Genomic DNA, 13329 nt, shown 5'->3' on the forward strand with positions numbered 1-13329 from the left:
CTATGCACATTTTAATATAAGAACATTGACTGTTTGCATTATTATATGTATTGAAAAAAAAAAAAATTTAATTACCCGGGAACAGGAAAAGTAATAAGTTACCATGGAAGCACGACATACATACATAAGGTACATGTAAGTTCAGACTTATACAAAAGTTATTAAAAACATCCTCGAGTCGTTTCACCCTCTAATTTATAAATTTAAATGCTAAAAATAGTATCTTTTCTCTTTTTTTAATTAAAAAAGTACAAGGCCCCTAAATATCGTTCACCTGTATAGAAAGGAAAGGTTTGAGAGTTTTGTTTTTTTTTCTTTTTGAGGTAGAACTGCCCAAAATTAAAGAGCGTTAACGATGATGCTTTAATTAAGCAAATTAAAATATTTCACCAAAAGAAGTTTACACGAAGAACAACTTGCAGTTTTCCAGGTAAAAATATAAAAGTTAAACTGCTGGTTCTCCTGAGGTGAGCAGAAATTTTATGAGCAATGAGCACATTAAAGTCTTGATTTAAACAACACAGGCAAAGGCCTACTTGAAACAAAAATAGTGCAGCTGAATCTCCTGCAGGAAAAATAAATAGAAAAAAAAAATAGGAAACACCCCCAAATATCTATTTTGAACCCAAGCAAATATAAAGAGAAATTCTGACTACATAAAAACCCTCTCTAAGCCAAAAACACAATAAACAAACAACAAAAATCAAACTCTCTTTACCCAAAATTTCCTGGGAGAGGCTCTCCCAGCACTTGATGAATTGTTAATAAATTTAACGATTTAAATGTTAATAAAAACCGTCTTACCTGCACATCACCTCGTGGGTGAGCAGCACCCGGCACATCTCGGGGTTCTTGTTCTGCCCTTCGTAAGTTATGGGCTGCAAGAATGAAGAGAAGGGGTGAGCCAGGAGCATCAGGGTGGGTTATTTATTCCTTAGGATGGTCAGGTGTGATTTGCAATTCCCTGCAAATAAACTCCTTTCCTTTTACGTGCAGGGAAAAGAGTTTTATATAAATATCGCTACAAAGTGGATGAAAAAACTACAATCTACAGAGAGGGGAAAAAAAATTAAAAACAGAGATTTAAAGCAGAGTTTTTTATTACACTCCAAAGTCGGTCTGGAACACCAGAGTGAAGCAAAGGAAGGGACAGAGAGAAGCAAAGTGAAGCAGAGAAGGGAAATGTGCACGGGAATGTTGAGCAGAGAAAGGGAGGATGAGGTGGGACAGCAGAGCCCTGCTCACCTGCTTGGTGACAGAATCAATGAGCCTCACATAGAGATCCTGCTCTGTCCTGACACCTGCAGCGACGAGAACAGGGGTAAATAAACACCCTACAGGCACCTCTAAATAAAATATTCTAAAATAAACACCCTGCAGGCACCTGGCCCTAAAAACAGCCCTAAAACCCATTTTGGTGCCCTGTTAGACCCTCACCATCCCAGGTAATCCTGTTCCCTGAGCCCACCTAAACTCCAGGGCCCATCCCTGCACTGAATGAGGCCTCAAACAGGGGAAATTCAGTGTATTTTGGGAATCCCAGGCAGCCCCAGAGAAGGGAACTCACCGTTGCTGTAGAGGAGCTGCAGTTTGTAGTGGGTGCCGTTGTTGGTCTTCTCGTTGCCTTGTTCCTGCAAAGGGAATTTGTAAAGAAAAAAAAAAAAGGAAAAAAAAAAAAAAAAAGAAATCCTTCCAGAAGTTACACTTGGCACATTTAAAATGCAAGAGCTGATAATAATCACGATGGAAGCGACAACAAAGTTGATTAAAATTCTGAGAGGTGAATCCTCTGATTGGGGTGTGTTAACCTTCCGAGTGACCCGGGACAAACTACAAAACGCTGCTGACATCTTTTCCTGCACGACTTCAACAACTTTCTTTCCCTCTCTTATTTTGCCACTCAACTTTTTTTGAGGCTGTAAAAATTGAGAGGAATTTGTGCATTTCAGATCAGCCCAGATTGACAACATCTTTTGATCCCACCGTGGTCACTGCTCTGCAATAGTGTCACTTTTGAGTCAAAAATTGAGATTTATTTCCTGAAGGTTGTGGTACAGGCGTGTTTTTTACACTTTTTTTTTTTAAATGCGATTTCTCCCTAATTAATAAGATAATTATTTATGATTCGCAGTTCAAAAAAAAAAAAATCTTGTTCACGGCTATGAAAATAATTGAAAAAACGCAAAGTGGTCAAGAGATGGAATTAAAATCTGAAAGCAAAAGCTTTTCAAGCCCTGCCATTGACTTTGGAGCCTTAGGAAAGACATATAATACGATAATCTGACATGTTACAGGTCAGATTCCACTTCTGTTTGGGTACTAACAAAACCTGGAAAACGTGGTAGGTTAAAAATAAAATAAAATAAAAGAAATGAATTTATCCTCCCATGAATTTTATTTATCTTATTTTTTATATGAAAATTCTGATACAGACAAAGTCTTCCAACCCTTTTTTTTTTATCCACATCAGCACAGACAGAGCTACCTGAACCTGAACCTGCCCAAACCACGGCTGGATTTTATTAGGGACAACAAGTAATAAAAGTTGGCAGCTCAGCTGGGAGGAGAAAAGACCAAAATTGGAGAGGAAAAGAGGAAGAAGAAGAAGAATAAGGAGCCTTACTTTATCATTCTCTACAAAGTCCACAAAAGCTGTCCTCTCTATTTCCACGGGCTGCCCCTGTCTGTCGTAGAGAGCCAGAACAAAGTGAAAGAAATTGGATTTCCTCAAGTTGGAGGGTGGCTGCTTCTCAAAGTGGGCTCTGGACAAAGCCACTCCGCTGTGGAGGAAACACACGGGATGGGGAGGGGAGAGACAAACACGTTACCAGCTTGTGCAGAGAGAAAACGGCCAAAAAAAAATATAAAATAAAATAAAAACCAACAAGACAAGAAGGAGGCAGAGCGATGCCCGGAGCTGCAGCCGCGAGGGGATGGGGAGATGCTGAAATGTGAATTTTGGCCCCGCTCCCCGCACAGCCCGAGGACAGCGCTGGTGCTCACACGGGGCTGAGAGTGTTTTCCTGGCCCCGGTTATTTCTCCCGGTCCCGGTTATTTCTCCCGGTCCCGGTTATTTTTCCCGGCCTGTCACCGCTCCCGGCTGGAGCTCGGCGGGGTGGGGAGGGCGGGCAGGGGCTCTGCGAGGGCTCTCTGCACATCCCTTCTCCTTGCTCACCCCTTCTCCTTGCTCACCCCTTCTCTTTGCTCACCCTTTTCTTTGCACACCCCTGTTCTTTGCACATCCCTTTTTTTTTTTGCACATCCCTTCTCTTTGCACATCCCTTTTCTTTGCTCATCCCTTTGCACACTCCTTCTCTTTGCTCACTCCTTTTCTTTGCACACCCTTTTCTTTGCACATCCCTTTTCTTTCCTCATCCTTTTTCTTTGCTCACCCCTTCTCTTTGCACACCCTTCTCTTTGCACACCCCTTTTCTTTGCACACTCCTTTTCTCTGCTCATCCCTTCTCTTTGCACATTCCTTCTCTTTGCACACCCCTGTTCTTTGCACATCCCTTTGCTCACCCCTTCTCTTTGCTCATCTTTTTTCTTTGCACATCCTTCTCTTTGCTCACACCTTTTCCTTGCACATCCCTTTTCTCTGCACATCTCATTTCTTTGCTCACCCCTTTTCTTTCCTCACCCCTTTTCTTTCCTCACCCCTTTTCTCTGCTCATCCCTTTTTCCCTGCAGACCCCAACCCTCCTTTCCTACGGGCGGGTTCTGGGGCATCCCCGTTTTGCTCAGCCAAGTTTGACTTTTAGTCACCCACTGATTTGAACCGATCCCTGCCAATTCCATCTCTGATTTAAACCCAAAAAATTCATTCTGGGGTTACCCAGCCCTCGGGAAAATCCTGTCCCCGAGTGCAGAAAAACCTTGTGGTGTTTCCCACGCATTTCCCGGCTCCTGTTTACCCCCAACACCCCCGAGTGCACTTTTATTTCTGTGTGGAATCAGTTGTATTTCCCTCTCCCTAAAGCCAATTCCCAGAAAATCGCTTCACGCCTCAAAATTACTTAATAGGGGATGAATTCTGTGTGCCAGACTAGTCGGGAGCCGGACAGGTTTGGGTTTTATCCCCAAAATAGCTCTGGAGAAAGTATTTGGGTCTTCCAGGGAGTTCCAGATGTTTCCCTGCGCTTTCCTCGCCAACGAGGGGACGGTGCGAACTCACCACAACCGCGCCCGCCTCGGGGCTGCCCCAAAAAATCCGGATTTATCGCTTTGTTCGGGATATTTGGGAGGAAAAAAAAAAAAAAAAAAAAAAAAAAAGACCCAAAAAAGCTCCTCCGTGAATTGGACTCTGGTGAGGAGCCGCTTCCTTTTACTTTCGATTTTCTCCAGGATAAACCTCTTCCCCCTTTAACTGTTTTATTAAACGCGTTACGGACATGGATAAAACTCTGATAACTCCTCCCCTGGCGCTGGGAAACCTCAGTGTGGGATCAGGCCGGGGGTGAGGACACAAATGGGTTATTTCTGAAACATCCCTGATCCATCCCAAGTCCCCTCTGCTCTTCCCTGCCCTTCCCTTTATCTCTAATACTGAATAAAATCAGCCCCACTCCCGGGGTTCCTGATTTAACCTTTCCCGACTCTATTAATTTCTTAAAACTTTTTATTTTTAAGCTATACAGAGAACAAGGATTTAAAAAAATACCTAAAAAAAGAGTTTTCATGGTTTTTACCCCTAACGGGAAGAGAGTGGGATAACTGAACTGTGCCCACTTGGCTGGGGAGGGAAAATAAAAAAGGGGGAGGTGGAAAGGGAGATAACCCGGCAAAAAAAAAAAAAAAAAAAAAAAAAAAAAAAAAGGAAACAAAGAGCCAGATCCCAATTTTGGGATGCTCAGAGGGATTTGGGGGTGTTCAGAGGGATTTGGGGGTGTTCAGAGGGATTTGGGGGATGTTAAAATGGATTTTGGGGTGCTGAAAGGGATTTGGGCTCAGCACAGCCCTGGGAGCCCCAGGCAGGTGCTGGCTCTGAACCCCCAGGTGAGGATTTGGGTGATGCTCACCCTGAATTAAATAGAAATATTATTTTGATTTGGAGGAGCTGCGGTTTGACATTTACATTTAATTCTGACTCGGTCCCCTCTCCTGTTGGGGTAACAGAGACCAGGATTGATGGGAATAACCAGCCCGGGGTCCTGCACATCCCTCCAGGACAGAAATTACAGGGTGATCCCATCCCGCACTGGGTCTTAGACTCCTGATGTTCTCTGGGTTTTAAACTCCAACCTTCACTCCTCCTTCAGACTGGAGGAGACCCGGGAGGGGAAAGAGAGGAAGGAAATAAATTTAATATTAAATTACGAACAACAGAAAAAAAAAAAAAAAAAAACAAAAAAACGAAAAAACAAAAAACAAACAAAAAAAAACCTTTTTTTTTTTTTTTTTTTTTTTTTTTTTTTTTTTTTTTTTTATTAAATAACAAGCAGAGGGAAAAGGGGAGAGAAAAAAAAGAAAGTCCCGGTTACCTTTGTGCTGCCACATTCGCATCCACAACCCCGACGTTCCTGACCCAGGACCTGACAGAATCCATCTCGGAGCCCAGGGATTTGTCTTTCAGAATTGGTCCTCTTCCTAAAGTATCTTGAATTCCAAACATTTAAAAAGTCTATTCCGACTAGCAACAGTTTCCTTTCGGGGAGATAAAGGGAGAAGGAATAAAAAAAATATTAAAAAAAAATAAAAATAAAACGACGCAGCCTTTGACTGTGACACGCAAATCCCAGGAAAAGTGAAGTCCAGCTTTAAAAAAACCAACTTCTTCTTCTTTTCAGCGCTGCGTGTTTTCAAGGCGAGGATGGGGAGGCGAAGAAAGTTTATTTTCCTGTCTCGGAGTGAAAGTCACGCTGATTCAGCCTCGCCTGGCACCGTCATCCTCCATCCGCACCCGCAGCCCACCGCCGGCAGCACCACCTGCTCCTCGGGAGGCCGGATGGGATCGGATCGCCGCCTAACCCGGGCAGGAGAAGGGAGGGAAGGAAAGAGCCGGGCGTGGGGAAACCGCGGCAAAGGGCCGGACCCAGCGGGGACAGAGCGGGGAAGGAGCGGCGGGTCCCGGGCCTGGCCCCGCCCCCGCCCCCGAGCCCGCCCGGCATGAATGGGACACACACCGAGGGGCGGGGCCGGGGGCGGGGATAAAGCCATATAAGGGCATCTCATTTGCATTCAGAGCTGCTATTGGGTAAGACGCGCGGTAAAGCTCCGCCCCCTCCCCGCCCCAGCGCTCCGCCCCCTCCATTCACCCCGCGCGGCTGCGGGGATGGAGCAGAGCGGGGTCGCGATGGGGATGTCGCGATAGGGGATGTCGTGACTGAGTTATGGGTATAGCTCGGCAGCCCCACTGCCCAGGAGCGCACAGGCAGCCCTAAAGCAGCGCGACCGGCGGGGAAACAGCGCGAGTGGAAGGGGAAAACACGAGTTTATCGCGATGGGTTTATCGCCCCAGGCTGACAGCTCCACACCGAATTGTGCTGCCTCTGAATATACGAACTGGGCTACCCCAGAATGTCTGAACTGTGCTGGCCCAGGATGTCTGAGCTGTGCTGGAGCTGCGGGACGGGCTGGAAGGAGCCCGGGCAGGGGAACAGCGCTGGGTTAATGGTTTATCGCGATATCCCGACAGCCTCACCCGGCCTGGCCCGGCCCGGAACACCCCAAATGTCCCCAGAGCAGCGATGTGTGTCCCTGTGCCCGCCGGAGCCGGGCAGAGCCGCTCCTCTCCCCGGCGGGGGATTTAAACTGGAAATTCACTGGGAGGGACAGAAATGTCCCGGGAAAGGCCGGGACAGGGGACAGGAACAGCCGGGACCGCCAGAAACCCAGCAAAGCCCAAATCACACCCTGACAGCTGTCAACTCTCACTTTTTCACTTTTTCTCCATCTTTTTTAGGCAGTTTCTTCCCATTAAATAAAACCGGAGCCGCTCCCAGGACTGTCCCTGTGTCTGCCTCTATTTCAGTTTATTTATATATATATATATATTTTTTTATTTTTTAACCTGCTCTGTCTCGGTGATATTTCCCCTCCCGGCGTTTCTGTATTCTGATCCCGGGATGGATCCGCCTCGGAAATGCCTAAAACAGCTTTGAGGACAATGAATGCAAATGTGTGCTCAGGGACCATCTGCCAGAGCAGGATCAGATGGTCCCCGGCTAAAGGCGCAGAGAAAGGATTCCAGGATTTCCCTCATTCGTTATTATGTGCAGCTCCTCTTTTTAACCTGCTAAATATTTGAATTTTTTTTTTTTTTAACGGGATAAAATTATAATTTCCATTTCAGGTTAAATCAGAACTCCTCCCACCCACCATTCAAATTAAACACTAAATTATTTTCACGCAGTTTCCTCAAAAAAAAAAAAAAAAAAAAAAAAAAAAAAAAAAAAAAAAAAACCAAAGAAAAACACCTCAAATGAGAACCTTCCTATAAAAGTTTTATAAAATTGTGTCTTTAATTGAGGCAGGATTTGAGGGACTGGGATTTCTCCTGGCATTGGATGGACTGATGGGCCAATGTTTGTTCCAGGAGCTTTGCTGGGATCACTTTGTATTTATATTGAGAAATAAAAAGGGAGGGATTTTTTACCAGGTTGGTAAAAGGGGAGTCTGGTCGTGATTTTAAGCGTTGAAGAAAAAAAAAAAAGTAACAGCAGTTTGGTGGAGGTAAATATTTCAGGGTACAATGTCGGAGGTGTGGTTTTTCTGTATTAAAAAGGGTCAAACCAACTGAATAGGACAAGATATTTTAAAAAAAAAAAAAAAAAAAAAAAAAAAAAAAAGAAAAAAAAACACCACCAACAATAATAATAATAAAAATAAGACAAAAACAAACAAACAACAAAAAAAAAAACAGAAAAAAACCCAAAAAAAACCACAAAAATAAAAAAACCCCACAAAAATAAAAAAACAATAAAACAACAACAAAAAACAACAAAAAACCCACAAAAAAACCAAATAAAACAAACAAACAAACACATACACACACACACACAAAAAAAAAAAACTTTAAAAAAACTTTTAAAAATTTTTTTTTAAAAAAGTGATAAACCAGAACATACAAGATCAATATCCAAACGATGGTAAGGCATGTTATAGTGGGGGTTTTTTGGGTTTTTTTTACCATTTCCCCGAATCAAACCCCCTCTCTGCACTAAGACAATTCCTGGCGGTGCCTCCCCGACCCTTCCCCTGTTTATCCCAAAGCGGGGCAGGAATTCCCTGTGCCCAACCCCGGGGCGTTCACAGGGACAAAACTCCCCCCATAACAAATAACCCCAATTGTCATTTATTTACCCCCCCAGAGATAAACCCGAGCCCGTCCCCGAGCAAAGATGTGCTGGGAAAGGGCGAGAGTTATTGAGTGTTGGATTCAGGGATTTCTGAGCCAGAGTCCGCATTTCGAGCGCAAAGTGGGTTTAAAGCAAGAGGAAAGATCCTCGCTCGGATTGGTTGGGTGTAAATTTGGTCAGAAAAAAAATTAAAAATTAAAAAAAAAAAAAGGAAAAAGAAAAGAAAAGGAAAAAGAAAAAAAGAGGGGGAAAAAAAAGAAAAAAAAGGAAAAGGGAAAAGGAAAAAGGAAAAAAGGAGAAAGGGAAAAAAAGGCAAAAGAAAAAAAAAGGGGGGAAAGGGAAAAAAGGAAAAAGGAAAAGGGAAAAAGGAAAAGGGAAAAGGGAAAAGGGGGAAAAAGGGAAAAGGGAAAAGGAAAAAGGAAAAAGGGAAAAAGGGAAAAGGAAAAAAAAGGGAAAAAGGGAAAAAGGAAAAAAAAGGAAAAAAGGAAAAGGAAAAAAGAAAAAAAAAAGAGAAAAAAGGAAAAAAGGAAAAAGGGAAAAAGGGAAAAGAAAAAAGGGAAAAGGGAAAAAGGGAAAAGAAAAAAGGGAAAAGGGAAAAAGGGAAAAGAAAAAAGAGAAAAGGGAAAAAGGGAAAGGGGAAAAGGGAAAAAGGAAAAAAGGAAAAAAAGGAAAAAAGAAAAAAGGAAGAAAAAAGAAAAGAGAAAAAAAGGAAAAAGAGAAAAAAAAAAAAGAAAAAAGAAAAAAAAGAGAAAAAAAAAAAAAAAAAGAAAAAAAAAAAAAGGAAAAAAAAAGAAAAAAAAAAGAAAAAAGCGGCGTTTAACCCCAGTTAAATCCGGGTTTGCACTTTAGAGGTTCCCGCGGTTCTGCTCGGGGAGTTCAATCCACCGGCCGGTAAAAGGCACCGCGGAACTCCGAGAGTGAAATAAAAACCCCAAAACCCACCTGGGGCAGGCGGGCAGAGCCCCCGAGAGGAGCCCCATAAACACCCCCAGAGACGAGGGGAGCCCGGCCGGGGAAAGGGCCGGGAAAGAGCAGCCCCCAAACCCCACCGGAGCCTCCCCAGCCCGCGGGGTCATTCCCAGCCATTCCCACCCTCGGAATAAAAGAAAAACCGGGTGGGGAGAGGTTGGAAAGGAACTGGTTCTGTGAGTGTTGATATTTCCCTCTGGAGGGAGGGATATTCCACACCCGGCTCAGGGTGACAGGGGAGGTTTGGGGAGGTAAAAAAGATGCTCGAATTTGTTTAACCGCACACCAGACTCAACTTTAACTCCCCGGCGACCTCCAGCAGGAGGAAAAATGGATAGAAAATAATGTTTAACCCATTTAAAACATAATCTGTGACTGCTGTTGTTTCCTCTCATTTTAAGGGGAGAATGTCAGCAAAAAAAAAAAAAGGAAAAAGTTAAACTGAGCCTAAAGACGCTTCAAAGGAAATATTTAATTCTTGTTCCAGAATTCACCAACCTTCAGGAGCCTCAAGGGAACGAATTGCAGGTTAAAATTATCAGTGTCAGAGTGGAGAAGGATGACTAAGATATTTCCCTCTTTATCCACTTCCAGTGGATATCTTATTCATTTTTCCAGTGCACCTGTACCAGAAAAAATAAAAATAAATAAATGTGTCTTTTGGAAATGTTTCCTCCAAGCCCTGAGCCGTGAACACATCAATCTCATTTTTAGCAACACAATAACAGTGTTCAACAAAGAAATCCCCGAAAATAACTTTGGAGAGCCGAACATTAGAGTGAATAAAATATTCACTTGCACTTGGGATGGTTTGGGATAGAAAATGTGGCTACAAAAACCTGGAGCAGGATGAGCCCTGAGCTGTGGGATGAGGAGACAGAACCAGACCAGAAAATTGCTCTGCATTTACGAGACTCTCAATTTAACTAAAATATATAAAGAAAAAAACCTTCTTAACAGGTTTTTAACAGGGGAGTTTAAAGCAGTTCAGGTGGGTGCAACTAAACCCTGGAAACAACTTGATTCTTAACAGCAAAAACTGCAAAAGAGGGTCTGGAGTGCTGCAGTGCTTTTGGTTATGTTTATTACAAACCTGGTTTTGTACAAATATCACATTTCTCAGGAGAGAACTCTCCACCTGATTGCTGGAAAAAAGTTGAAGCCTCGAGTATAAAACAATAGATGGTCATCAGAGCCCCCAGCAGTGAATGAGCTGGGCTTGGAGCTGGGATTGGAGCTGGGATTAGAGCTGGGATTAGAGCTGGGATTAGAGCTGGGATTAGAGCTGGGATTAGAGCTGGGATTAATGAGCAGAGACACGGCTTTAGAGCTGGGAAATCCTGAGCTCTGCCTGGTTCTCTGCTTTTATTTTTTCCCTTCCCTGTGGCACCATAAAGGCACCATTTACTGCGGGAGCTCCTCACACTCATCGGCCCTCCCAAACTGCCCCATCCCCATCCCCATCCCAATCCCCATCCTATCCCATCCCGTCTCCATCCCCATCCCATCCCATCCCATCCCCATCCCCATCCCATCCCCATCCCACCCCCATCCCCATCCCACCCCATCCCCATCCCATCCCCATCCCCATCCCATCCCATCCCATCCCACCCCATCCCCATCCCATCCCCATCCCATCCCACCCCATCCCCATCCCATCCCATCCCATCCCACCCCATCCCCATCCCATCCCCATCCCCATCCCACCCCATCCCCATCCCATCCCCATCCCATCCCATCCCACCCCACCCCATCCCCATCCCATCCCATCCCATCCCATCCCCATCCCCATCCCCATCCCATCCCATCCCATCCCATCCCTGTCCCCATCCTCATCCTCATCCCATCCCATCCTCATCCTCATCCCACCCCATCCCCATCCCCATCCCTGTCCCCATCCCCATCCTCATCCTCATCCCATCCTCATCCTCATCCCACCCCATCCCCATCCCATCCCTGTCCCCATCCTCATCCTCATCCCATCCCATCCCCATCCCATCCCATCCCCATCCCATCCCATCCCATCCCCAATCCCCATCCCCATCCCATCCCATCCATCCCATCCCATCCCATCCCATCCCATCCCATCCCATCCCATCCCCATCCCCATCCCACCCCATCCCCATCCCCATCCCCATCCCATCCCATCTCATCCCCATCTCCCTCCCATCCCATCCCCATCCCATCCCATCCCCATCCCATCCCCATCCCATCCCCAATCCCCATCCCCATCCCATCCCATCCCATCCCATCCCATCCCATCCCATCCCCATCCCATCCCATCCTCATCCCATCCCATCCCATCCCATCCCATCCCACCCTATCCCATCCCCATCCCATCCCCATCCCACCCATCCCATCCCATCCCATCCCACCCATCCCATCCCATCCCACCCCATCCCCATCCCCATCCCCATCCCCATCCCATCCCATCCCCATCCCATCCCCATCCCATCCCATCCCCATCCCATCCCATCCCATCCCATCCCCATCCCCATCCCCATCCCATCCCATCCCATCCCATCCCTGTCCCCATCCTCATCCTCATCCCATCCCATCCTCATCCTCATCCCACCCCATCCCCATCCCCATCCCATCCCCATCCTCATCCTCATCCCATCCCATCCCCATCCCACCCCATCCCCATCCCATCCCTGTCCCCATCCTCATCCTCATCCCATCCCATCCCCATCCCATCCCATCCCCATCCCATCCCATCCCATCCCATCCCCAATCCCCATCCCCATCCCATCCCATCCATCCCATCCCACCCATCCCATCCCATCCCATCCCATCCCCATCCCCATCCCACCCCATCCCCATCCCCATCCCCATCCCATCCCATCTCATCCCCATCTCCCTCCCATCCCATCCCCATCCCATCCCATCCCCATCCCATCCCCATCCCATCCCCAATCCCCATCCCCATCCCATCCCATCCCATCCCATCCCATCCCATCCCATCCCCATCCCATCCCATCCTCATCCCATCCCATCCCATCCCATCCTATCCCACCCTATCCCATCCCATCCCATCCCCATCCCACCCATCCCATCCCATCCCATCCCACCCATCCCATCCCATCCCACCCCATCCCCATCCCCATCCCCATCCCCATCCCATCCCATCCCATCCCCATCCCATCCCCATCCCATCCCATCCCCATCCCATCCCACCCCATCGCATCCCATCCCCACTCCATCCCACCCATCCCATCCCATCCCATCCCATCCCCATCCCATCCCCATCCAATCCCATCCCATCCCATCCCCATCCCCATCCCCATCCCATCCCCATCCCATCCCATCCTGGAACACTTTCAAACTCACAAATGCATAAGCAAACATTTAATAACTTCTCCCCCACCTCGTCCCTTCCCAAAAGAGAGAAAACATTGTCTCCATCAGCTCCACTCCCGACTCTCCTGTTCCTTCCAATGAGTAGGTGTTGTTGTTTTTTTTTTTTCTTTTCCTTTTTTTTTCTTTTCACTAGAACAGAAAAACACATCTGCTACGTTTTATATCCAACTTTTTTTTTTTTTTCCCTCTCTTAAAAGATACTTTTACTGCCTTTTGCTTTTTTGGAACACGTTAGCAAATGATACTTTACCGTGGGGAGCGTGTGTTCCATTTTATTTTATAAAGCAGATTTGAGGAGTTTGTTTTTGTAACCACATGGAGGTTTGAAGCAACAACCACACTCAGGAAAAAATACTTGAATTGGGTGTGTATTTGTGCTGGGATCCTCTCCCTTCATTTTGAACTCTGTGGAAAGCAATCAAAGTCAACTTTTAAATATGTCTTTGTATATAAATATCTGAAATATTCACTGGAAGGAGTTTGGGTTATCACAGCCTTTTCTATTCCAGGTGTGTGCTCAGCATCCAACCCCAGCTGTCAAACAGAGTCTCCACAAGCAGCAGGATAAACACAGGCACAGTGGAGATCAGAACTCAATTAATTCATTAACCAAATGAACCAAATAAAAGTGATCCCCAGAACTGCAAACGTCGTTGTGCTGCCACTTAACCTGCCCCAGCCACTCGAGTGGTTTAACAAGAA

General features: G+C 45.9%; 1 protein-coding gene across 1 annotated transcript in view; it reads right to left on the reverse strand.

Moving 5' to 3' along the window:
- The window catches only part of EBF2 (EBF transcription factor 2), a gene marked incomplete at its 3' end in the record, with an annotated part of 151792 nt that extends 145694 nt beyond the window's left edge, over positions 1-6098 (reverse strand). The window contains exons 1-5 of the mRNA XM_083880562.1: positions 5482-6098; positions 2624-2780; positions 1568-1631; positions 1246-1301; positions 805-878 (exon numbers count right to left, since the gene is read on the reverse strand). Of these exons, the coding sequence (XP_083736688.1) occupies positions 805-878; positions 1246-1301; positions 1568-1631; positions 2624-2780; positions 5482-5612 (482 nt within the window). The 5' untranslated portion in view covers positions 5613-6098. The remainder of the gene's footprint in view (positions 1-804; positions 879-1245; positions 1302-1567; positions 1632-2623; positions 2781-5481) is intronic.
- Between the last annotated feature and the right edge of the window lie 7231 nt (positions 6099-13329).

The sequence above is a fragment of the Zosterops lateralis genome (genome assembly GCF_965231275.1).
Source record: "Zosterops lateralis genome assembly, chromosome: 30".
Lineage (NCBI taxonomy): Eukaryota > Metazoa > Chordata > Aves > Passeriformes > Zosteropidae > Zosterops > Zosterops lateralis.